The sequence below is a fragment of the Chrysemys picta genome, chromosome 3 (genome assembly GCF_011386835.1).
Source record: "Chrysemys picta bellii isolate R12L10 chromosome 3, ASM1138683v2, whole genome shotgun sequence".
Classification (NCBI taxonomy): Eukaryota; Metazoa; Chordata; order Testudines; family Emydidae; genus Chrysemys; species Chrysemys picta.
Window position 1 is genome coordinate 64353560 of NC_088793.1, and position 27719 is coordinate 64381278.

At 42.4% G+C, this 27719-nt stretch overlaps 1 protein-coding gene across 3 annotated transcripts in view; it reads left to right on the plus strand.

Moving 5' to 3' along the window:
* The window catches only part of BCKDHB (branched chain keto acid dehydrogenase E1 subunit beta), a 268552-nt gene that overhangs the window by 49808 nt on the left and 191025 nt on the right, over positions 1–27719 (plus strand). For all 3 annotated transcript variants that reach the window (XR_010599499.1, XM_065588086.1, XM_005299605.5), the window contains exons 4-6: positions 7647–7780; positions 8556–8711; positions 15358–15466. Coding sequence is in view for 2 of the 3 variants with exons in the window: in XM_065588086.1 (XP_065444158.1) it covers positions 7647–7780; positions 8556–8711; positions 15358–15466 (399 nt within the window). In the remaining variant the exon portion in view is untranslated. The remainder of the gene's footprint in view (positions 1–7646; positions 7781–8555; positions 8712–15357; positions 15467–27719) is intronic.

Genomic DNA, 27719 nt, shown 5'->3' on the forward strand with positions numbered 1-27719 from the left:
TCCCTGACCACGGGACAAGCCCCGGTACCTGGGTCTTTACATCCCAGCTCCGGCGTGTAAGCAGTTCAAACTGCAGCAGCCACAGGGCCAGGGGAGTCTGCCTCAGCAGGACCAGCCCCACAAATGAGCCAAGGTCTGCAGCCACCCGCGTCTACCCTCTCCACAGTCAGGCTTAACCAGTGCCAAGCAAAGGGCCAAACGGTCATTTTGAGGGTACTCCCAGGGGCGACCTACCAGACTATTCCCCAGATCCATCTGTCCCAGTGTTCTCCAACTGCCTTTCCCTTTTTCTCCCTGCTTGGACCGCTATGACTGATGGGTCCTCAGTACAGTGGAACAGAGTTATATCCTACAGTTCCTTTCTACCCACCTTCCTACCCACCTTCCCCATCCCTCTTCAGGGACCCTTTCACAAGAATCTCCTTGCGCAGGAGGTAAAGGGGTTGCTACAACTGCGTGCGGTGGAGGAAGTTCCTCTCGAATACAGGAACGAGGGGTTCTATTCCCTGTACTTTTAAATCCCAAAAGCCAAGGGCATTCTACAGCCCGTCCTGGATCTGCAAGACCACAACAAATACCTAAAGAAGTTAAAAGTTCAGCATGGTTTCCCTGGCTTCTATTCCCTCCCTGGGTCTGGGAGGCTGGCATGCTTCCCTCGACCTGAAGGATGCATACTTCCACATAGTGATCTTTCAAAGACATAGATGCTTCCTCCAGCTTATGGTGGGGCCCCACCACTACCAGTTTGCGGTCCTCCTGTTCGGCCTGGCAACAGCACCGAGAGTGTTTACCAAGTGCATGTTGGTGGTAGCGGCTTATCTCGGGTGCTGGGGTATCCAGATCTACCTGTACCTCGACGACTGGCTTGTCAAAGGCAGCTCCAGGTGTCAAGTCCGAGGGGATGTTGCCCTGTTCAAGCCACGTGCCGCTCTCTAGGCCTACTGGTGAGCGACAAAAAGTCAACATTAGTGCTGGTGCAGAGGACAGAGTTCATCAGAGCGGTCCTTGACTCGACCTGTAGCAGAGTGTTCCTGCTGCTGGACAGGTTCCATGTGTTGATGAACCTCATCATGGAAGTCTCCGCATTCCCTTTGACCACAGCCAGGGTCTGTCTGCGCAAGCTGGGTCACATGGCAGCATGCACTTATGTGGTCCGCCATGCGAGGCTCCGGATGCGGCCCCTGCAACAAAGGCTGGGAACGGTCTATTCCCAGTCCTGGGACCCTATGGAAAAGATCATTACCATTCCTCGGTGATATTAACCTCGCTACAATGGTGGACCAACTGCGGGACAGTCCTGGAGGGGGTTCTGTTCGACAACCATCCTCACTCCATTGAGTTGGTGTCGGACACCTCGGATCTCAGTTGGAGTGCGCACCTCGGCGACCTCAAGAACAGGGAATGTGGTCCCCAGAGGAGTCAAAGTTGCACATAAACATCAAAGAGCTCCAAGCAGTCCGGCTGGCGTGCGGAGTCTTCCTGCCCCACCTGTCGGGCAAGGTGGTATGAGTCCTGAAAGACAACACAGCCTTGACGTTCTACATCAAGAGGCAAGGGGGAACGTGCTCATCGGCTCTCTGTCAAGAGGCGCTCCATCTATGGGACTTCTGCATCAGCCACGAAATCCACCTGGAAGCTTGTCACCTTCCCGGTGTCAAGAATACGCTGGCGGACCAGCTCAGCAGGGACTTCTCCTCTCACGACGAGTGGTCACTCCATCTAGAGGTAGCCTGCATGATCTTCCAAAGGTGGGGAACTCCCCAAGTGGACTTGTTTTCCACCAAACAGAACAGGAAATGCCACTGGTTTTGCTCTTGGCAAGGTCTGAGCACACACTTCCATTAGAGTGCATCTCGTGGCCATCTCTGCTTTTCACCCACCGATCCAAGGACAGACTGTGTTTTCCCATGACATGTCGGTCAGATTCTTGAGAGGGCTCAAGAGACTCTTCCCGCAGATATGGACTCCTGTCCTGCATTGGGATCTTAGCTTGGTCCTCTCTAGGCTCACGTGCCCACCCTTTGACTCGCTGGGTTCCTGCTCCTTTGCCCACCTGTCATGGAAGGTTGCTTTCCTGGTGGCGGTGACGTCGGCAGGACGGGTCTCTGAAATTAAAGCCTTGACCTCAGAACCGCCATACGCTGACTTCTACAAAGACAAGGATCAGCTGCGGCTCCATCTGGGTTACCTGCTGAAGGTGGTAGCCACCTTCCATATGAGCCAGGACATCTTCCTTCCAGTGTTCTGTTCGAAACCGCACAAGACCAGTGAAGAGAGGCGTCTTCACGCGCTGGATGTCCGAAGGGCCTTGGCTTTTTATTTAGAATGAAGGGCCTTCCGGTGTCCTCGCAGAGGATATCCAATTGGATCACTTTGTGCATAAGGATCTGTTACAAGCTACTGATTGTCAGAGCCCACTTGACGAGAGCACAGGCATCTTCGGAGCTCTTCCTGGCGCACATCCCTATCCAGGACATCTGTAGACCAGCAATGTGGTCCTCTGTCCACATGTTCACGGTGCATTATGCCATCGCTCAGCAGGCCAGAGGTGACGCTGGATTTGGCAGAGCTGTGTTGCAATCAATAGGTCCGTGAACTCCTACCCACCTCCAGGGGTACTGCTTTGGAGTTACCGAATATGGAATGAACATGAGCAAGCACTCGAAGAAGAAAAGGCAGTTACCTTTTCCGTAACTGGTGTTCTTCAAGATGTGTTGCTCATGTCCATTCTATAACCCGCCCTTCTTCCCTACTGTTGGAGTTTCTGGCAAAAAGGAACAGAGGGTGGGAGGAGCTGGTGGCGCCCCTTATACCATGCCATGCAGGCGCCATGCCAGGGGGCACCAGAGCTGGTCCCCTATGGATACTACTGAGGGAAGACCTTCCGGCACCAGTGCATGTGGCGAGCACACACATCTAATATGGAATGGACATGAGCAACACCTCTCAAAGAACACCAGTTACGGAAAAGGTAACTGTCTCTTCCTCCAAGACGAAGGGCAAGCTGATGCCTCAGCCAGGTGTAAACAAGATCAAATAGCAGGTGATGTCCCTTTTTCAGCCAATGAATAGCCACTTGGGTCATGGGTGAAAATCTACATCTTAGCAAACGAACAGCATAGAGTTCCTTTCCAAGGACAGTGCCTAGCACCCCGCTCCCAGCTGGAGAAGGGCTATAGAAAGGGGAGGGGAGGATGCTGCAAATGATCTTTCTCTTTCTCTCTGCCCACAGCATTCATGACATCTGAAGAACAAAGGAAGCAACGTTGGACTGGGGGGAGGGATCCTGACTGATAGATGTTCAGCCAGTAGAACTGCTGAAACATGTGGTGAGCGAGACCTTGTTTTGAATTTATCCTAGTTTAAGTTAGTCATTAGTTGTGTTTTACTTTTATTTTTCTTGTAACCAATTCTGGCTTTTATGTCTCTTTACTTGTGTTCACTTAAAATCTCTCTTTGTAGTTAATACACTGGTTTAGATAAAACAATAAAACAAGTTTATTTGAATTGAAGAGTTTGGGAAAATCCATTTGGCATAACAGGATTTGTTCCTATCATTTCTATTAATAAAATGGTGGACTTTATATGACCTTGTATTGTCCAGAAGAAGGCTGGGCAGTTCAAGTCACACGTTTCTGGGGACAAATCTGGGACTGGGAATGTGCTATTGTTACCCTGCGTGTAATTCAAGAGTGGCTGGCTGCAGCACTCACACAATATATCTGGGAGTGATTTACATGCTGGAGGCTGTGAGAGAGGAGACCAGGATTGGTAGCTACAGCAGCAAAGCAGTGTAAAGGGGACCCAGATAAGAAGGCTGAGGTGTCACAGTTGTTAATCAGTCTAGATTGTACTCTGGATATATCACACCACCTCAGGGACTTCTGCATGCTTTCCAAGATACACAAATGAGAGCCCAGGCAGACCTGTCATATCTGGCCACAGCATTTTTACTGAAGGAATATTTGGACTCGTCTGGTGAGCGGTTTTAGGATGGTTTCTATAACAGGCCAGCTTCCTCCAGGACACACCCAACTTACTCCACAACATTAATGATCTCCCTCAGAAAACCATCCTCGCCATCATGGACATCATTACCCTATATAGCATCATCCTTCAGAATGACGGCAGCTCTACCTGCTTCAGATATTTACAAGACAATGGACAACCCTCAGATACTCAGCCCAAACACATCACCAAACACATCCATTTCATCCTCACCGATAAAAATTTTACATTCAATACCAAACACTTTGTCCAAACCATGGAAACAGCCATGGGCACTAGGATGGCTCCCCAATATGCCAACCTCTTCATGAGACACATTGAAGAAGAATTTCTGGATGAATGCACCACAAAATCAATTATATACCTGAGATATGTGAATATTTTCATCTTCTGGACGGACGACTTAAAACTTCCTCATAGATTTCCTCCACAACTTCAACAAACACCTCAATCCACTAAACTCTCCTTGGAACCCTCTCACACCAGCCTCAACTTCTTAGACACCCCAATCAGCTTCAGCAATGAAACCCTGCAGACAAATATATACAAGAAATCCGTGGATCACCACACCTACCTTGATGGGTCCATTAATCACCCCAGACACACTAGGAAATCGGTTATTTACGGCCAGGCACTCAGATACCACAGAATATGCTCCAAGGAGAAAGTCCAGGATATACACCTTAACACACTTAAAACCACCTTCACCAAACAAGGACACTCCCTACCTAAGAAGTAGATTGCATCGTGGAATGGGCCACCCAGATACCCCAAGAGAACCTGCTTCAATACAGAAATAAAACCCTCTCTGACTGCACACCCCTAGATGTCTCCTACCATCCCACACTGGAACACCTAGGGTATATCCTCAAACAATTAGAACCCATACTTGTTGGGGACCCCATCCTGAAAGAAATCTTTTCTGAACCCGCACTTCTGGCCCTCAAACAACCCCCCAGTCTCTCCAAGTTCATGATCGGAAGCAAGTTTCCCACAGACAAGGACCCACCTACTCAAAGTGATAGCAGATCCTGCCAACCTCTTCCCCCACCCCAGCTGACTTTCCTGCCCTTTCCTTTTCCCTCTGTGTCACCTTGAATGGCTCCTTGAACTATGTTAACTGCTTATCCTAAAAAATCTGTCCTACCTTTTATTTAGCTGTGACACTCTGAGTAAGTTTCCCAGATCTGAAGAAGAGCTCTGTGTAAACTCAGAAGCTTGTCTCACCAACAGAAGTTGGCTCAATAAAAGATATTACCTTACCCACCTTGTCTCTCTCTCATCTGATGGCAGTTACCTATGTTAAAGGACTAGTGTGTCTTAATCATATTCCTAGTGGGCATAATTCTGTATACTTTTCATCTTTGTTTAACACCAGCAACTTGTTCAGTGCTGTACTTGATCTTGAGGTATGGTGCCTAATTGACTCCCATTCATTTCAGTGGGAGCTGTGGGTGTTCAGGGCCTCTTAGGATCAAGCTGTAAATAGCAAAAAGTAAGAAAATAATATCAAACTGTAGGTATGTATCTTGTTTAAAATGCTATTTTTGGCAGTGTTTTCCTTACATCTCATTAAAGAAATTGGATGGGTTTAGACATTTTCCCCCCTCATAGCTGAAATATTGTATAATCTCAATGTGTTAAGACTGAAGGGGACATAGTGGTAAAGGGAATGATAATATCTTCATCATATTTACCAGCACTTTGCCTTTGGTCTCATGACATAATATTGAATCATTTTGGAAGGCTAAGTAAGGGGTGATGATAACTGAGAGGTGGTTATGAGGCATGTCCAGAGATTTATGTCTATAACTCTTCTTGAGCTGGGTCACTAACTTTTTCAAATGTAAAATTGGTTTTGAGATCCTTGCTGAGAATTGTATCTCACAAAGTAATGATTTCAGTCTTTTTGGTAACAGGAAGATGGATGACTAGCAAATGAACTGCATACTAAAAATGTATGTTTACCTAACTGTGCTCTTATTTACATATTTTGGGGGGGTGGGAATTCAGCAAATACGGACATTTTCTAAGCTTGACACTTTTTTTTTTGACAGCTACGGTAGCAAGTTCTGTAGAAGTGCCTCTACATACATTAAATATATCGTATTGCTGTAGTCTAGCCAAGAGGTGACGTAGACTAACTGAGGCCAGGGTATCATCTGTCAGGATGGGATGGAATCATCTAGCCCCTCTGAGAGGAGAGAAAGCATTACTTGCATATGCTTTTGTGTCAGAGCGTGGCATCAGGAGGAATTGAGGAGTGTTCTGAAACTACAGAATGACTTGACCGGTTGTGGGTGTGTACCTTCAACCAAAAGGGACTGCTCTGTGAAGTATTCAAAATGCTTTCCTCTGCCTCCCAGCATCATCTCTGTTTTGCTCGGGTTCAGTTTCAGCCAACTGTTCTTCATCCATAAAATGATCTCATTCAGATACTGGGCCATCTTGGTGGTAGAGGTGTGGTCATATGTGGTGAGGGATAGGTAGAACTGTATGTCATCTGCATACTGCTGGCACTTGAATCCATGTTATCTGATCAATTCACCTGGTGGTTACATGTAGATGTTGCAAAGGACAGAGAGAATTGATCCTTGTGGAACCATTAGTGAGTGGTCTAGTGGTGGTGATCGCTATTGGTTGGGTGCACCCTCCAGAATGGACTCAAACCTCTTTAGTGTGTTTATCTGTACCCGTGCCACATCTCTCAGATGAGACAGCAGTATGGTCTGGTCAACAGTACTGAATGCTGCAGAGGGGTCCAGTAGGATTTCTATTAACAAGAAGAGATCATCCATCAGTGCAATTAAAAGCAGTTCCAACTTCAGATCTTGGCCTGAATGCAGATTTCGATGGGTCTAGGTGAGCTTATATTTGCCCTTTAACTAGCTTCTCTATTAGCTTGCTCAGAGTTGCAACTGCTGCTAACAGGGTGGGTCATCAGAAGAACCTAGCTACCCTGTTGTGCTCTCTTTTACTAGATGACGAATTTTTTTTTTATGATGGGTATTGAAGAGGGAATTGAAGGAGGAGAGGGTAGTGGCCTTCTACATCAGCTTAGGGAAGTAGTTTTGTTCATGGGGCAGTTTGCAGGAACGTGTAAAGATGGTTATGGGAGAAGTGGTCAAGTTTTACATCATTGGGTGAGGGAAATGCAGTAGAGGATGAGGGTGGCCAGTTAGGAAGGGTCATAGCCGTGAAGATCCTGGAGTACAGTAGCTTGAACTTGATGCAGTGTATAAGAAGCCTGTTTCCGCCCAGCGTGTCAGTGCACCATACCACCACTTGGTCATTGCACCTGTTCTCCACTCAGTGCTTTGAATTTTATATTCTAGGAGTTTGGTTTCTATTACTTGGTCCACCAGGAATTAGACTATGGTCTCTCCTTTTTGTAGTTTTACTCTTTTCTAGAATGGGGGTAATAATACTTCCCTTCATTACAGGTGTATTTGTGAGGCTTAATTAATGTTTGTAAATGAGTTGTAAACCCTTATTATAGGTGTATGCAAGCCATCCACAGAGCCATGTACTTGTCAATCTATTAGGCATATTGTAAATTGTATACGTCTGGGGACAAAAGGTGAATGTATTTTACAGTTGGATGTATTAAAGGAGCTCTTCTTTTTTTTTTTTTATAGGTAAAGACAGAGTTTTCAATACCCCTTTGTGTGAACAAGGAATTGTTGGATTTGGTATTGGAGTTGCAGTTGCTGGAGCTACAGCCATTGCAGAAATTCAATTTGCAGACTACATTTTTCCAGCATTTGATCAGGTTAGTACCTATCACAGGTTGTTTAGGGAAATAAAGGGAAACAAATTGCCTGTTGAGAATGGCTTTTCTGGTGGATTAAAATATAATCAGCTGAACCAAGTTTTAGATTATGATTTTTGCAAATATGTCCACAGTGATGAGTATGTTTAATGTTTAAGGCTAAGATTTAAGCATGGGTATTTTTAGTAAAAATTATGGACAGGTCATGGGCAATAAACAAAAATTCACAGCCTGTGACCTGTCTGTGACTTTTACTAAAAATACCCATGACTAAATCTTAGCTGCTCTGGGGCCAGTGCTGCTCTGTTCTCCCCCCAACCTCCTTGCGGCTGCTGCGCTGGGGGGACCAGGCCACTGAGCAGCAGCCAGTGCCACTGGCTGTGGGGCGGCTCCAGCAGTGGCTGGTGCGGCTGGCTCTGGCGTCAGGCACACTGGCCGCTGCAGTTGTGGAATTTCACGGAGGTCACGGAAAGTCACGAAATCCGTGAGTTCCGCAACCTCTGTGACAAACTCGCAGCCTTACTAATGTTTGTATATACTTTAATCAGAAACGTACAGGTCCAGGCTAAAAGTTGAACTTAGCTTGCAGGGCAAGGCATCCAGAGTTTAGACACAGGATGGTCCAGTACAAAAGACATGATGGTGGAAACAGGAATATTTGGATTTTATACTAGGTATACTTGTATAGCAGTATAAGTATACCTAGCTTGTGTTAGTGGAATGAATATTACTAATGTGTAGGAAGGATTTTTAAATTATGATTCTCTTTTTTCAGATTGTTAATGAAGCAGCAAAATATCGGTATCGCTCTGGAGATCTTTTTAATTGTGGAAGTCTCACGATAAGAGCACCATGGGGTTGCGTAGGTCATGGTGCGCTATATCATTCTCAAAGTCCAGAAGCTTTTTTTGCTCATTGTCCAGGAATAAAGGTACAGTAATCTTCATATTTAATCTTTATTACAATTCACAGTATGAGCGAGAGTAAATACTGTCTGTAGAAAGGAGACTAAACAGGGTTCAGAGACTCTTTTTGGGTGAATTTAATCCTTTGAACCTACCTGTGTGTCTGGGAGCAAGTGAGGAAAGGGACAAGGAAAACAAAGGCAGTTAAGGTTTTTTAAATTTTCTGAATCATAAACTGAATTAAAATTAACACATAGAAAAGCGTGCACACAAAATATCTGGTAATGAACATAGATGTGTATTAATTGAAGACTACATTAAGTTCAATGTTATTGTTGAGAATGCACAGCATTCAGGTAATCGTAACTTGTCCCCAGTAAGCATATGTGGTATCTTGTATTAATGTACCATATCACTCTGAAGGCATACATTTAACATACCAATATCTACTCTATGGCCAGTGTATAGTAGATTTGGAATCTCTTAATTTCCCAGTTTTTATGCATCTGTACGTCCTTAACTACAATAGTTAATTAAAATAAGGTTTAGGTTGCAATATTTTTAGAGAAGAAACAGCAAAGTAAATAATTTTTAAGTCGCGTGTGTTTCCTTTTTCTTCCCTTCCCAAATGTGTGATGTGATATTCACATATGCGAGGTGGAAGAGAGATGAAACCTGACTAGTTGTATATTTTCATAAACGCTGTAATGTGGGCTAACTCAAATAAATATTGCTGTGCTAGGATATCACCATTTCTAACTCCATTTCTCTCGAGTTAATTTTTACCTATAGGTTCATACCCTTGGGTTACACAGCCTCCAGCCCTTAGCACAGAGGAAGTGTTTCTTCACTTGATTAATTGAAAGATTTCTGAAGCAAAAGCGGTGTTCGTATGTCATTTAAAAAAAATCACAGCTGTTCCTTATTTTCTCTGGTGTACAGAGATAATCCCAACATGTTTTTGTATCTCACGAGCATCAGATTAGGTATAGTATTTCTTGCTGGGAACCCTTCCCCACCCCTTGTTCCCTTCACCTAAAAAAAAAAAAAAAATTCTTACTTTTATTAGATACAGCTGGTTCAGGGTGGGAATGCATTTTATTTTTGTATATTGGATTTCATTCTGATATCCCAGAAGTGTCTCAGAGACATCAAGAAATAATGTCTCTGGTCTACATTTGACACAAAACCTCTTCAAAACAGGAGCATGTAGAACTGTCCCTACAACAGTTTTCATTGGGAATGTATGAGGAAGAGACTCAGGTGCTTTGTGCTTTATGACCGTTAGATTCTTATTATTTCATGACTGACACAAGGAGCTGGGGATTGATTTTTGTTTTGTTTTGTTGCTAGGGTGAATGAAGCATTGCATATGTTGGTGAGAGAAATTTCTCTGTTAGCACAGATCTGGGGAATTAACAGAATCGTAACACTGAACAAAAGACAAACTGCAATACAAGCATCAGGTTAAGATAACTATTCCAAAAAGAATGCAGTACCAAAAATGAATACAGTATTTTAACTTCCAATAGGGAGAACATGGACACCTTAGGAAGTCAGGGGAAGAAAATCAGCAAGGTGTCCAACTCAAGATATGATGTTGCTTCCATCCAAGATGGACACTTGAATATTAATTCCCTAAAGCCAGACCCATCTTTCTCTCAACCTGCAAGCATCTTTCTGTTTTGATGGATCAGTAGTTTAAACAAGCTGGCATTTTCAGTGATATTACTTTCAAACTGCTGCTTTTTGTCATGCAAAAAAACTTATTCCAGACTGATTCCTGTTATTTGGCCATGTGTGTTTTTTCCCATTTATCTTTTACCAGTAGCCATTTATTAAAGCACAAGATACCTTTCAAAATGTTGAGACTATTCTAAAGATTATTGGGAGTCCCTTCTTAAGAGTATCTGATTTGGAGAACAGGGTGCATACGAACGATAGATTATTTAGGTTGATCTAAAGGAAAGGAAATGATATCCTCCCACTTTCCTTTAAAAGAAAAAATAATAAAGGAAAAGAATTCTTCCAGAATGTAAAAGACATGGTACCAATTGAAATAGTGCATGTGCAGAAAATAAAAAAATGGCAGCTAACTATAGGTGACTGACTCAATAAAAGATATCTCCTTGCTCACCTTGTCTATACACTCTTTAAAAAACCTTTCTTGAGAATGGCTGTGGAGAAGGAATGAGTGATGCGTGTGTAGTCAACATTATTTCCTTGTATCATCATGCTTTTCCAAAAAAGAGTCCTCTCAAGAAAGATTTTAAAAACCTGTGAAAGAGCAAAAGGGCAGTGTCTGAAAATTGTGGTATTATTGTGACAGGTTGGATCACAGAAACCCCCTTGGGAGCTGCCACCCGATGTGCAAAGACTACCTCTGCTTCTGTTTTCCCTGCCAGCTCAGGACTCCAGCACCCTGTCTTGCTGAGCCAGACACTCCTGTCTGGCTCCAGACACAGACCCAGGGTCTGAATCACTTGTCCCAAAGCTGCAAGTTTACCTGAAAACAGCTCACAGTAGTGTGCTTGTCTTTAGCACCCAGATGCCCAACTCCCAATGGGGTCTAAACCCAAATAAATCCGTTTTACCCTGCATAAAGCTTATGCAGGGCAAACTCATAAATTGTTCACCCTCTATAACACTGATAGAGAGATATGCACAGCTGTAATTACTAAATAAAAGTAAATTACTAAATAAAAAGTGATTTTATTAAATACAGACAGTAGGATTTAAGTGGTTCCAAGTAGTAACAGACAGAACAAAGTAAGTCACCAAGCAAAATAAAATAAAATTGGCAAATCTATGCCTAATCAAACTGAATACAGATAATCTCACCCTCAGAGATGCTTCAGTAAGTTTTTTCTCAGACTGGACACCTTCCAGGCCTGGGCACAATTCTTTCCCCTGGTACAGCTCTTGTTGCAGCTCAGGTGATAGCTAGGGGATTCTTCGTGATGGCTCCTCTCTCTCTTTTGTTCTCTTCCATCCCTTTATATATCTTTTGCATAAGGCGGGAACTCTTTGTCCCTCTGGGTTTCCACCCCCCCCCCACTGGAAAAGCACCAGGTTAAAGATGGATTCCAGTTCAGGTGACATGATCACATGTCACTGCAAGACTTCATTACTCACTTGCCAGCACACACATATACAGGAAGACTCACAGGTAAATACAGCCATCTGAAGACAATGGGAGTCATCAAGATTCCAAACCATCCTTGATGGCCCACACTTTACATAATTACAATAGGCCCTCAGAGTTATGTTTTATATTTCTAGTTTTAGATACAAGAGTGGTACATTTCTACAAATAGGATGATCACACTCAGTAGATTATGAGCTTTGTAATGATACCTTACAAGAGACCTTTTGCATGAAGCATATCTCAGTTACATTATATTCACTTATATTTTTATAAAACCATATAGACTGCACAACGTCACAATTATATCTGGTTAACCTATAGATTTTCTTCACATTAGGGAGTGAAACATTTAATACCTTTTGCAAAGCAGAGTATTACTTGCCCACTTACCATGCAAAAGAACACTCTTGAAGTAAATGACCCAGTAGCATACCCTGACTTTCCATAGTGGCTTAAGGTTCTCTGTACAGAACAGAAGTGATCATGTTTAAACAAAACTGTGAAGTGCGGTTCTACTGAGTTCCATGTCTTTTTTTCTTCCCATTGTAGACAGAAAATTAACAATGGTACAGTATAATAATTATAGGGATCCTTGTATTTATTCAGAGTATCTACGAGAGTTAAAACAGGACTCCCTATTATAGTTATAGCATGTTTTCTTTGCTTTTTCCCCTGTATGAACTGACAACCTGCCCTTCTTGAATAGCAGCAAAAACATATGTGGTGTGGGTCCTACTGCATTTTAGAACTGTGTTTAAATGATTACTGCACATTTAAATAGGGAACACTACCATCATAAACTTATCAGAGCACATTATTTGCGTTAGTTTCAGATGCTCTGCTGGCAAATTCCCTTAAGGCAAATTGAATTTATTTTAAATTGCTACTTTTTATATAATTCATTAAAAACAATCAGATGCAAATTTGCAGCAGCTTAATGTTCAGGATAAACTTGAAAAGCTGATGTGAATTTCAGTCACTTGATCACAGAGATCTTCAAGCTCATTGGAGAGGGGCAGATAATGCTCTTGTCGTCTAGAAAAACTTTGAGTGAAAAGTTACCACATTATAATAAATTTAAGAACCTTGAGCAGGAGTCAACCCACTCTTCTGACACCCCAACAATATCTGTTAATGCTTAAAAAATTGCATTAAGTTCAGAGTTAAGGCAGAATTTGCATTTTTGAGATGTTAACAGTCTTAAATTGTTACTCGAAGACATTTCACCAGCACTAAATCCATACACAATTTTTTAAAAATTTAAGTTAATGATTATATGCAAATTATTATAGGTAGAGCTGATAGCACTATCTATAATTAAGGTTGCCCAATACTCCCCCCGTCAGACCCTGTTTCAATTGCTTTGCTTTGTTAAATTTTAGTAATGGATCAATTATCACATGAAAATATTTAAATTTGCTGTAATTAAAGTTACTAGATTGTGCAACTGTGTCTAAATCTGTATTCTGGATAAACTCTGAGATCCTTGATTCACTGCATTGGACAGAATTTTACTTCCCAATCCAGTGCAAATTAAACTAGTGTCACAGCCTCCATACTTCCAGCTGAAAGAGTCAGCAATCAGAAGTGAATATTAGAATGTTATAATCTTAGTGTAATTTTCTTCCTCTCCCTTCCTTCTTCATTTCTTTTCCCTTTTCCGTCAGTCTAGATTTGGGTATCAAAGGTCCTTCCATTTCAACATAGCACTATATTGCTGTAATTGTGTGAGGACCAGATCTTCAAGGTTAGGTTCATGAGTTGCAGAACTGCAGTTGCACATATCTAATGTATGCATCCAGATACCAGAATGAACTTGTGAATCAATTGTCTGTGTATACAGATAGCCTCGTGTGGTAGGTATCTAATTGGTTATGTGCATATACAAATAAATGGCTTGTGTGCGTGCGAACATTGGGTATGTGCACACCTATGTGTAGTTGGGTAACTGCACCTGCCTAATTTAAAAAAAACTAGCCATACATGTTAGTAGACTATCCAGTATTGATATTGGTTTCTATACCATATTTCTTCAAGTGTGAGAGCCAAAGCGTATGGTACATGAAATGTACTCAGCTCTTGCTACCCTTGCATGGATATTTAGAGAAAGGGCTATAAGAATGAGTGGTTGGGAGTCAGAAAAGGGAATAATGCCTTTAGGATGGTAGAGGTTATAGGATGTGGTTGAACCTCATCCTGGAGGATTTTTCTGTTTACTTCTTGATTGCATTAACCCTTTGTTTTGTTTTGAAACACTGTTCTCTGAGGAAAACACCTTGCTGATTGCAAATGTCATTCCTTTATCTTACAGTGAAATAAAGTTTTACTCTAATAAAAGTTGTTGGACTTTCACCATTTCTGGTTTTCCCCTCTCAAGTAAATGATAAGAGAGCTCCCATGATAGCACAAGTGCCAACTGGACAATCCAAACTACCTTATGTGAGCAAAATTCCTCAATGTCTGACCCACTGCAGAGAGGAGGACTGTTCCAGGTCTATTTTGAGGGGAAGATAATACTTTCAAGAACCAAAAAAGCACTTTAAGTAACATAATTTGATTTTACTACCCGTGTTAGCATACTTTAAATAATTTTCATCCTGATTGACTACTCGTTACTTAAAGCAAAGCAATTGCTCTTATTTGACATTAAGTGAAATAATTTCTGCTAAACGGTGAGATTATGTAAATTTCACTGATTTGCGTGGTATCACTTTTGAGTATGGTACATATCAAGAATACTAGTAAAGGTTTTGAGTATTGTGCATTAAAGTCTATCTCTTTAAAGTCTAAATATTGAACATACTGTATTTGTGGTATAAATGTTTCAGCCTTACAAGGATTAAGAATTTTTTTTTTAAGAAAGAGTCTTGTAGCAGATAGGAATTTCCACATTATTTAGAAATGGTCACTGTAGTAGCATTTAAGAATAGAGAAAACCTTTCAGTTGTAATTACTGTTAAACTTAAAATAAGCCTCCTAAATATAGGCCCTGATTCAGCAAAACCCCCAAGCTTGTGCTTAAATTTTGCCACACTGATGATGTTGATGAGGGATGGATTTAAGCACGCGTATAAGTGCTTTGCTAAATCAGGCATAAACAAAGATTTTTTTTTTATTGTTAATAGCAATAGCTGCACTTTTAGAAAAAATGAAACAAGATAGAGTGCAACACATATATAGCAACAGGTAGCGTTTCCAACAGCTAGTGATGGTTCGGCAAATGTTCAGATGAAAATCCCGGTTTTGTTTTTCGTGCTTTGCTTGCTCCTGATATTCATCATTAGTCTCTTCTAGTCAGTTTTTTAAACTAGGAAGCGGCACAACTTAACCCAATGTAGAAAAGGAAAAACATTCTGAGCTGTTTTTAATCTTTAAACAATGATTTGGTAAAGTCTGACCTTAGCGGATTTTATGTAAGTATTTGTGTAAACTCGAGTGGCCTGCTAACCTAATATTATATCTGTATCTAATTCTTAAATAGGTGAATTATATTTTTAATCAGTTTTTATAAATAATTTTTACAGGTTGTTATTCCAAGAAGTCCTCTTCAGGCCAAAGGACTATTACTATCGTGCATAGAAGATAAAAACCCCTGCATATTCTTTGAACCTAAAATACTTTACAGAGCAGCAGGTAAAAATGTTTCTTGTATGTAGTGTGCTCCAATAAAATGTAATTTACGTGTGTGTGTGTGTGTGTGTGTGTAAGTGTGTACTCAATATAAATTGATGCATTTTACATTATGGGATCCATCTTTATATTTATTTGTCTCTTTTTTTTTGTGTTTAATTATTTAGTGTGTGTTTTAGAGAAGCTGTTCAAAAATTGGCCAAGATTTTAAAATATGGGTGTCAAAGTTAGGTACTCAAATCCATATTAAGCACCTGATCCAACTCCCACTGACTTCAGTATTTGTAAATCATAAGTCGTGAAGTCCTGATTCCAAAGTCCGTAAAAGTTTTGTATTCATATTGGAATGAAGAATTGACCAGTAAAAACATGAAGAGTCAAAAGAGACCAGTGGGAATTACTCTTTATGATTAGGGAAGGGGTCTTGTTAAAAATAATATAATTATGCCTTCCAATACATATATGAGACAAACAGAAACCAGCCTTGTAACAGAAAGACGCTGGACTGAGGAACTGTCCTGGCTAAGTAAAGGCAGTTGGAGTGTACATCATAGCCACCTGCTGATTTTCAGGTAGACAGTCTTCAGGTGTGTCTTGAAATATAAATTATGTCCATTTCATTTTTCTTTACCAGAAACTGCCTTTCAGGGGTATTATCTTTTTTTGCTCTGAGAATTTCTGAGAACATCATTTATCACAAATGTACTGTAGATTACATCCTAGCTCACATCTGGAGGGGGACCAAGGTTTTGATACTCCTAGGCTTTTACCTTTATTTAATACCATCTTTATGGCTCAGTTCCTACCCTTCCTTAGCTGTTCATCTTTTGAGCTGTTTTGCTGCTCTTGGGAGCTGGATCAGTTTGCAGAAGAGGAAGAACAGTGGTAGAGGCTAGAAGTTGCTCTTGATGTGGTTCATGGAAAATTATATGAGCTCACTGGTTGGTGTGTTTCTCTTTCTGCTCCCTGCTGTGCTGCTGAACTGAGAATCATTGCCGGGCTCTCCTGTGGGGCCACTACAGCAGAGAGGGATCTAGTGAATTCAGGCAGGGACCAGAGCCATCAGTTCTGTGTGAAAGATGATGTCAGTGCAGCTGAGGGAAGATTTTAAATTGCTACTGCCTCTGTCCTGTGGTCATTCCCCTAATCACAGGGCAGATGTGGCAACCACCTTTTATTGTCCCTCGTAAATGCATTGATTCCAGCTGCTGGAAAGCAATGGCACAGAATCAGAGGATTTATTCTGAGGTGCTGTGGGAGAAAGAAGCATAGTGGCTTCACGTTCTGCTTCTTTATTCTGTTGGGCCTTCTTCACGCCTGTAGTGGCTCCAGCACAGCCAGGCATGCAGGAACCTGGCCCTGTTCCTCTTAGCAGCACAAGCAGGAAGAGGTACGCAGGATTGCGACTCTCAGCGACGAGCAGGACGTAATGGATGGATTTGCAGTAATAGAGTTCTGAACTGCAGTGGGGCTATAGCACACCCATCCCTATTTTGGCACTCACCTACCACAGAGTACGTCAACAGAAAGGGCCACTTTTCTACAACGATTCAAGTGTTGGTGGACACTTGGGGACACTTCACCAATATCAGTGTTGGCTAACCAGGGAAGGTGCATGATGCTTGCATTTTTAAGAACAAAGGACTATTCAGAAAGTTTTAAGCAGGGACATTTGCAGATGACACTAAGCTGGGGGGAGAGATAGATACGCTGGAGGGTAGGGATAGAGTCCAGAGTGACCTAGACAAATTGGAGGATTGGGCCAAAAAAAATCTGATGAGGTTCAACAAGGACAAGTGCAGAGTACTTCACTTAGGACGGAAGAATCCCATGCACCGCTAAAGGCTGGGGATTGACTGTCTAAGCAGAAATTCTGTAGAAAAGGACCTGGGGATTACAGTGGATGAGAAGCTGGATATGAGTCAGCAGTGTGCCCTTGTTGCCAAGAAGGCTAACAGCATATTGGACTGCATTAGTAGGAGCATTGCTAGCAGATCGAGGGAAGTGATTATTCCCGGCACTGGTGAGGCCACATCTGGAGTATTGTATCCAGTTTTGGTCCCCCCCATTACAGAAAGGATGTGGACAAATTGGAGAGAGTCCAGCGGAGGGCAACGGAAATGATCAGGGGGCTGGGGTACATGACTTACGAGAAGAGGCTGAGGGACCTGGGCTTGTTTAGTCTGCAGAAGAGAAGTGTGAGGGGGGGATTTGATAGCAGCCTTCAACTACCTGAAGGGGGGTTCCAAAGAGGATGGAGCTCAGCTGTTCTCAGTGGTGGCAGATGACAGAACAAGGAGCAATGGTTTCAAGTTGCGGTGGGGGAGGTCTAGGTTGATATTAGAAAACACTATTTCACTAGGAGGGAGATGAAGCACTAGGAGGGTGGTGAAGCATTAGAATGGTTTACCTAGGGAGATGATGGAATCTCCATTCTTAGAGGTTTTTAAGGCCCGGCTTGACAAAGCCCTGGCTGGGATGATTTAGTTGGTGTTGGTCCTGCTTTGAGCAGGGCGTTGGACTAGATTACCTCCTGAGGTCTCTTCCAACCCTAATCTTCTATGATTCTGTGATTCTTTCCTGATTGGCAGATTATCATTGGTGGTATTGAAATTTTTACTCATGAGATTGGGATATTTTTCTCATTGAGATCCAATTATTATAGTTGCTTGTTGTGTCCTGCATAATACCTGTGAGGTAAAAGCTGCTGCTGGGGTTGAGGGTGGAGATGGAGCACAAAGTGGAGTTATGTAGTTGAGGGAGAGTTTGTAAGCATAATTTAACGGTCAGCTGCATTAATGTCGTATGCTTGGCTGTACTTGTACCCTGAAGGTTTGTGGGCTGTTAGGAATTATGTAGTGCTTGGTGTACATTTATACATACACCTCTACCCCGATATAACACGACCTGATCTAATACGAATTCAGATACAACGCGGTAAAGCAGTGCTCTGGGGGGGCGGAGATGCGCACTCCGGTGGATCAAAGCAAGTTCGATATAACGCAGTTTCACCTATAACGCGGTAAGATTTTTTGGCTCCTGAGGACAGCATTATATCGAGGTAGAGGTGTATAACACTGTCTTTTAGTGAACCTATGCCTTTTTTGTTGCTTGTTGTGCATTTATCATCATTACACTGCATTTCACTGAAACTATGAATTATTCAATGTGTGCTGTATGTTTACACATCCAACTGGGTGTTTTCTTGTACTTGTGAGTTCTATGGTGCTGTACACTCACAAGTACTCGGTGCTTTGGGTACTGCTATGCATTCCGCAGTATGTAAGAACAGCCGTACTGGTTCAGATCAATGGGCCATCTAGCCCACTATCCTGTCTTCTGATAGCAACCAGAGCCAGATGCTTCAGAGGGAATGAACAGAATAGAGCAATTTTGAGTGATCCATCCCTTGTCGTCCAGCCTCAGCTTCTGGCAGTCAGAGGTTTAGGGATATCTGGAGCATGAGGTTGCATCCCTGACCATCTTGGGTAATAGCCATTGTCCATCAAGAACTTATCTAATTATTTTTTGGAACTCAGTTATGCTTTGTTTTCATAACATCCCATAGCAGTGTGTTCCTCAGGTTGGCTGCGTTGTGTGAAGAAGTACTTCCTTTTGTTTGTTTTTAAACCTGCTGTCGATTAATTTCATCTGGTGACACCTAGTTCTTACGTTTTGTGAAGGGGGAAATAACACTTCTCTATTTACTTTCTCTACACCATTCATAATTTTATAGACCTCCATCATATCCCCCTTAGTTGACTCTCTTCTAAGATGAACAGTCCTAGTCTTTCTAATCTTTCCTCATATGCAAGATGTTCTATACCCCTAATTATTTTTGTTGTCCTTCTCTGCACCTTTTTCAATTCTAATATATCTTTTTTTGAGATGGGGCGACCAGAACTGCATGCAGTATTCAAGGTGTGGGCATACCATTGATTTATATAGTGGTGTTAAGATATTTTGTCTTATTATCTATCCCTTTTCCTAAGGGATTCTAACATTGTTAGCTTTTTTGACTGCACATTGAGTGGAAGTTTTCAGAGAACTATCCACAATGATTTCAAGATCTTTTTCTTAAGTGTAAAAGCTAATTTACATCCCCATCATTTTTTATGTACAGTTGGGATTATTTTTTCCAATGTGCATTACTTTGCACTTACCAACATTGAATTTCATCTGCCATTCTGTTGCCAAGTCACCCAGGTTAATGCGATCCCTTTGTAACTCTTTGCCGTCAGTTTTGAACTATCTTGAGTAACTTTGTATCATCTGTAGATTTTGCCACCTTCGTGTTCACCTCCTTTTCTAGATCATTTATGAATATGTTAAACAGCACTAGTCCCAGTACAGATCTTTGTGGGACCCCACTATTTACCACTCTCCATTGTGAAAACTGACCATTTATTCCTACCCATTGTTCACCATCTTTTAATCCATGAAAGGACCTTCCCTCCTATCCCATGACTGCTTACTTTGCTTAAGAGTTTTTACCTCACAGGTTAGCGTATGTGAAGCTGTGATTGTCCTTATTGTCGCCAGTGTGGAGTGGTAGGAGTAGGAATGCGACCCTTGGTGCCAGATGGAATGTTGGGGAATGCAGGGAGCTGCCACCGTGGAGTTCTCTAGGGACTGCAAAGGGTGGTGAGTCCGTGCTTGGATTTCCTGGGTCTTTCTCCATTTTCTCCTGTCCTCTCTGTCCCTCTATATGCTGTCTGCCATGTTGACCAAGTAGGGCCTTTGTTTGCAGTTCATTGCAACACTGGTTTTCAGGATCTCACTGAACATGTCCTCCCTCGTCGTCTTCTTTCTCTTCCTCCTCAGGGTCAGGTGTTCTGCTGGTGTGGAGGGAAAAATCCCTCAAGATCACAACAGCAGCAGCTATGCATAAAACAGACAGCTGTATCATTAGATATACAGGCACAATGGAAAGTGAAAGATAATTTTCAAAGTTCCCCTTATTCCATACACTTTTTTTAACAAGACATGCTTATTGACACATCAACTTTAGAGTGTCTCTGAATGGCACCGCTCTCCAGTCCCAGCCGTGGTGAATGTTAAGAGGCAGGGTGAGGAGGAGGGCATTTGGTTGTGTGAAACAGTAAAATTTTGGTCCCTATTTCCAGGGGTGCGAGTGTAGGGTAATGGCACTGAATATTGGTACTATTTTCCATAGTTGGCAGTGATTTTAGTGGCTATCTTACTCCTGAGGGTAACAGAAGCACAGAGAGCACAGCTACCCTAGGTGTCCCGAAATTGCCCTGACCTGTACGCTGCTAGCCTGTTTACTGCAATGGTGCCAGTCGAACTTATCGTGGAGTGGAGTGGGAAGATGTCCTGCTGTGGAGGAAGAAATCATCCCTTGAAACCTTCTGGAGAGTATTGCAGAGTATCTCCGTGGAAGTTTAATTGGAATCTCTCAGGAGGACACCAGGGACATACCAGTGTACATAAACTACCCCCCCTCCAGTTTGTTGTACTGCTATCTCTTCTCATATGAGTGTAACAATGATATGTTGATACTTGTCATGTTGATTTGGGATGAGGCAGGCGCCATCTTGTGCTTGCCAAGTTGGACCAACAGGAAAAGGCATTTCTGAAAAATGTGGGGTGTTTTAAGGGGAATAGTGGCTTCCAATCTCTGTGACTCTGGGCAGTGGAGTTTACAATTGTGACCAGAGCAGTCAGGCAGGCATCGCTGGAGGACTGTTTAGGGTTGACATAGGTCACGCAGTGGCTACAGTTGCATTGCGTAGGTTGATTATGGCTCAATGCCATTTAGGGAGGTGGTTTTAGTGTTGCCTCAATGGGGTACTTAAATCTGCTGGAAACAAATTTGAGTGTAGACACATGCACAAGTCAATACAAGGCAACTTACTTCGACCTAACTTAATAGTGTGGACCCAGACCTTCGCCTACAAAAGAGTGCAATATCCTTCACATTGGCTGTCCCCTGGCACTTGCTGAATGTAATTGTCAGATTGTCTGTGCATTGGTGTAGATTAGTGAAGTTCCACTCAACTTTAAAATAAATGTATTATGTAAATACAAGTTCCTTTACAATATTGTGTATATGTAGCTCAAAGGAAAAACTACTTTCCACTTTAGATATTCTCCTATGAAATATATCTTCCGCGTGAAGTAGCTTTATTGTTTCTTTCTGCAGTTTTTTGGCAGTGAAGAAGTCTCTACAAAAGGTCAGAAGCAAATAGAATCTTGAAAACAAGAAGGGCAAGGGAGGTCAAATTTACTCTGGGCAAGTCTACACTGCAATTGTAAGTGTGACTGTGTAGACATATCTAAGCTAGCTTTGAGTTAGCTACTGCAAGTACAAAATTGTGGCAGCACAGGCTTCAGTGTGGGCTGTACAAGCCTGGCTGGCACCCTGGGTACTTACATGGGTGGCTAGCCCTTGCTGAAGTCTGTGCTGCCATGGCTTCGCTGCTATTGGTATTTGTGTTAGCTAGATCCCAAGTTAACTTGGGAATGTCTCCATGTGCTGCTTTCACACCTTCGATTGAAGTGGACACATACCTTCTGTTGCTTGATTTATTTTGCCCTGGCAGATTATCGACTTCCACTGTTAATTTTCATTACATGTTATTATTTTAGTAGGAAAAAGGCAGTGTATTTTCAAAAACATTTTTCTGAGCAAATGGTATATCATGTTAATATTATTTGCATTATGGTAGTACCCAAAATCCCCATTGTGGGATTGGGGCCTCATTGTGCCAGATACTGTACAAATACATTTGAAGACTCAGTTGCTGTGCTTCAGTAATAATGACGGTAAATATAATAAGAAAATTGTAGCAGTATTCAAATTTATTTACCTGAAATGCTGTTAAAATACTCACCTTTCTGTCCAGTTTTTAGTGGACATATATCCTTACTGCAAAGAAATTCACACCAGCGCTAATTGGAATTCTTCTTGGTATCATCAGAAAGACCAAGATTTGCATGAGCATGAAGACTGGAAGGGATGTTCTCTAGCTCTAAAACAGGCTTATGTGATTGAACTCCTGCAGTCAATTCTAATGGTACTTCCTGTGTCCAGGTGACTGAAGAGAGTTGCACCAATAACACCCGGTCCGTGTAGCTCAATTCCACAGATGTTAACAACTGAGGGAGCCCTGCTGTAAATGGTCCACTTATTACTGCACCATTTAAACGTGTCGTCTAACCTTTCTCAGAACAGTTCTAATCAGGACACTGCTTAAAATAGTGAAAGCAGCAGGTTCCTGTCTAAACTAGAACCCCAACATGGTTAACAACATTGGAGCTCATCAGTGAATGTAAGTAATTGGAGGAATTTTTTAGAAAATCGCGCTAGATTAGGTAAGGCCCCAAAAGCTGAGTACATTCCACTAGACAAGAGATTTCTGTTAGTTACTAAGTTAAACAAATATCAAACAGGTCATTTTGAAGCAATCCAGACAATGGGAGCACAATCTTATACAGATAGGAAAATTTCCCTAAAATTTTAGAGCTTCTACACATGGTCTGAGCTCTAAATTGCATTACTAACTGTGACAAGGCTATGGGTCTTTGTAATTCGTAATTCATGACAAAAATAAAAACCTGATTCTGGGTTTACTGCCAAGAGGCCTGGCTGCCAAGGTGTTCTGTGAAAGGTGGTATCTGAGGTAGGGCCACTAAGCCTTTGAAAGGCAGCTATTCCTTAATATTGTTAGGGGGTTTCTCTTAGTGGACCATCTCTTGTGTCTCTTTGACATCAGAAAACTGGAGATAGGAATTAATAAGAATGTCTATGGGGAGAGGGGAGAAATGCAGGATTGTTGGTATCTAGATAGCAAGCAACTGTCAGTCTGATCAGAGTGGCCAGAGAGAGAATTGTTCATTTTACTTTCCTTTTTCTCTGTAGCTAAACTGAGAAGGCCTTACCTAGTTTATCTTATGAGATGTATAAATCCTGAGATGTTATACATGCAGGTTTTTTTAGTTCCATTTTTCTTCCGTTTTAATCTTGTTTTTGTTAAGATTACTGCTATGCTGGTACTTTTACACAGATGTCCCCCAGGAGAAAAGAACCCCAGAACCTCTAAGGAGAGGTGCCGAAGGGTAAAGAGATTTTGGAACTTACACCCCTTCTTAGTCTCTGTCTAGGGTGATGGATAGAGGAGTCCACTCCCAGTGAGTGATGTTGCCATCAGGCTGCAGTGAGTGTACTCAAAGAGAAAAGCTGTAAGATTAAAGAGGAAATGAGTTGGTGAGGGTGGTAGTTGTCATAACATTTCCCCATTCCCTGTATGGACAGACACCAATTTGCTGGGAGTGGACCCAATTGCTGGATCCCATGTGCTTCAAACCCAACTGGATCTGGGCAGTGCAAGGTTGCTGTTCCTCCCAGGGTCATGCCCCCGGGGGCAGACATATTGTCTGCCACCCTTCCTTGGAATGTGGGGTTCCATAGCTCAGCTGCCTTAAACCCTGAAACCAGTGCCTCAGTCCTCCTGAGTCCTTAGTTATTTATACACATTCCACAGAGTTCCTACTGTGGGTGTACTGAGCTTTTTGATTAACCCCTTCAGGGACAGCATGGCAGGCAAGGAACACAGGATGAGCAGAGGCATTTCTTAACCACAGTTACTTTTACTCTTAAGAAACACTAGAGAGTTAAAGATCAATCTTTGCAAAATAACAGTCCTGAGATGTATCTTCCCTCACCTTCCCAGTCTGATCTCACCCCTTCTGAGAGTCTGAGATCTGGATCAGTGCTTCAGGCTAGGCAAAGTCCCTTCTGCCTTCTCTCTCCAGCCTGGTGTTCTGGCATATGGTGGTGGATAGTCCCATGTTGTGGCAATGGTCATACCAAAAAATGAGCCGAGTTAGTGAAAGAACACAGAATGTGTCTGAATGTTTTAGGTGGAGAAAATCATTATTCTCTGCTGCCAAATGAGGCATCCACTAAGGCCCTTCTAAAAAAAAGAACAGGAGTACTTGTGAAATAAGGCCCTTCTGTCCACTTTGTTGTGATGGTTTACAAATAGATATTATGGGACTGCTTTGTAGATTTCCATGAAAGATGAAGCTTCTGTCTTAGCTCTAGATGACACTAGAGCCCTATTCCTATTTTGAATGTAGCTATAAAAGGAAACTCAAAAATTTTATCTGTGTGGTAATGGATGATCTAGTACAGGGGTCCCCAACGCGGTGCCCGCGGGCGCCATGGCACACGCCGGGGCGTCTAAATGCACCCGCGTACTGGTTGGCGGATGAACATCTGCCGAAATGCCGCTGACAAGCAGCGTCATCAGAGGAAATGCCGCCGAAAATCGGCAGCATTTCGGCGGCGATGCCTATTGAAGTTGCCGTTTGTCGGCGGCATTTCGGCAGATGCTCGTCCGCCGCCACCGTCCTCCGTGGCTTGTCGTCTGGCGGTTGGGGACCACTGATCTGGTAGGTTTTTGTCTCTGCTTGGATTGTCAGTATCGAATACAAAGTGTGTGAGGTTCTGTAATGTTCAGTTGTGTCCAAATGGAGTGGAGAGCTCATACTACATTCGAGGAACACTCTCTTCTTATCTGAACAAGGAGAGGCAGAAGAAGGAGGGTTTGGAGATTTTTCTTAACATGAAAGCTGTAAGACATTTGCTTGTGGAACATAGTTCTGGTCGAAAATAATATGCTGAAATCTCCATGAAGAGGCTACCACTTATTCAGCTCATCTGGCTGATAATGTAGCTATTAAAGAGAGAGAGAATCTTTGGGCTAGATCTGTTTAAGTCTGCTTTAGCCACTCTTGCTGTGCAAAGTGCTTCATTGTTATAGGAGCATCCTCAGGCAGTGAAAACTATTGTACCTAGGCTTATGCCATGGTTTGGACCAGAAGACACATTAGGGACTTGACAGGAGGAAGGGGACATGGCCAAAATACTTTTGCACTCCCAGCAATCCCTGGCTGTGGGACACACATTTTTGGGGGAGGGGCATATCTTTGTGTTAGCTGTATTTAGAGCAGCCTGATTTCTGGAACCCAAAGATTTGACATTCCTCTGCCTCCCTTAGAAATGATCTATTTTGGTCAAGTTTGAAGCACATTGGCGGAATGCTGTGGTTTGCAAGTTCTGTGACTTTGCATCAGTACTGAAATTCACTTTGAAAAAGAGCACAACTAGATAAAGAAGACATCAAGGGGGAAAAAAAAATCATTGCCCCTATGTGTGCCGTAGAAGAGACTTTTCATTTAAAAGAGACATATGCCATGCCTCTTATTAACCCTGATCTTTTAGTAGCTGCAGTTCTAACAGCAACTCTGTTCGGTTATATACCAGTTTCTCTTTTTAGTAGGAGAATTAGGTGTTAAACTTGTGTTTTTGTATAACGATCACAGTGAAATACAATCTTCATCATCAAAGCTACTTCATCAATTCCCATCTGTTGGATGGTAACAATTTTGGATCTGGTGTTGTGCAGAAAAGCACTGAATTTAATAGGACGTCTCTTGAAATGTTTTGAGAAATAAGATGGTCTCTAGGGTAAAGCATAATGGAAGAAACTGGGCATGCATCTAGCACACTGCTTAGGGACTTGCTTGTTTTGTTTCCAAGAATACTGTAAAATATTTCCTCAAATAACCAACCAAAATGAATATCTTCCCTGTATTTTTGTATACAAATGTATTAACTGTATTTATTTCAGACTCTGGGCATAATACAGATTTTATGTGAAAGCGCTTTAATTACAGTATTAAAAGTGGATGCCCAAATGAGGTTTTTGCCCCTAGAAAATACGAGCAAAAATACAGGTCTTATATCTTGCCGTAATCAGCCATTCCCCAAAAATCTTGGGAAAACATGCGGGGTTTGCATTGTGCCCTGGTGGTTCATCACAGTATGGATCTGGTGACCAAGGGGTGAAGCAAATTCCAAAGTGAAGGACACCTTGCTGAGAATACCATCCTCTTCCAATTTATACAAGGAGGGACAAACTAACTTGCACACCTCACATGGTCAACGGTCCTGGTAACATACAAGCATAGGGACAAGCCTCAGAAAACTGGGACCCAAATGATTTAGGACAAAACCAATCCCTTAAACTTCACCTGGGGGTCTGTCAAAGCCATGGAACAGAGGTATAATGAACTCCCTGCATTAAACACCTCATAAAAAATGGTCTGCTGCATTCAGGTGGTTTAAAGCCATACCCCTATGTAGAGCACAATGCAGTAGTCAAACCTCAAGATGACAGAGATATGGAGAGTTTATGATGGATGCATCTTAAATAAAAGAACACACTTTCTTTCCTGTGTGCAATCTGGACATCTGCGGCAACCTGGAAATGCTGCAGCTGCTCGGTACCCAGCTAAGCCCTTTGCTTATCAACAAGCATAGGTTCCAGCTTGCACATTAGTTAGAGGAAATCTCAAAACCCCTTTTGTAAAATGCTGCTATATCAAGATCTTTAATTGCCCCTATAAGATGTCATTTGTTTTAACCAGGGCTGTAAATTAATCCTAAGGAAGGATCTGAAAAGTAAAAATTTATTTTGCTTTTTTTAAAGTATACAAGTGGTAGAGTCCTAATGTGTTGCTCTTGACCATCATTTCTATTTAATGAATGGGGAGAGGTTTCCGAATGTACTGGCTGACAACTTTTGTTGTAGGAGACAGCAGCTGTAGTTGAATTTTCTGTCCCATTGATAAATATGTTTGTAATTTGCTGCAACTGCTTCGTCTATGTAAGAGGTTCCCAAGCTGTGGTCCACAAGCTCCATTCAGGTGGTCCGTGGATAGTTCCCTCTAAGGTGTGCACCTGGGTGGCCGCACACGAGAGAATGAAGGGCCACCCACCTAATTAGTGGAGCCGCGCAAGCATGGCTCTACTAATTAAGTGCCGGGACCCTGGAGAAGATGTACATGTAAGGTGAGGTGAGATGGGGGAATAGATGGTAGGTGGGAAGGAGCAGTGGGGTGAGAAGAGGGGGAATTTGGGACGTGCAGGGCTGTGGAGGCCAGCGAAAGAGTCAACTTTCCCTAGCTCTAGGGCTGCGGCTACCAGGGAGAGACAGCCCTCCTTCCCAGCTCTGTGGCTGCTGTGGTGGGGGAGAGAGAGAGAGACCCTGCTCCTTCCCAGCCCCAGCTCGGGGGCTGCCACGGCGGGGGAGAGGGTACATCCATCGCATTAGAAAGGTAAGACTACTGATGATAAAATATGAGTTGTGTGCTTTTATTTGTGGAACAAAAAAACCTTTTATTATTAAGGTTTTTTTTTATATAGTACTTTTATCCAAAGTGC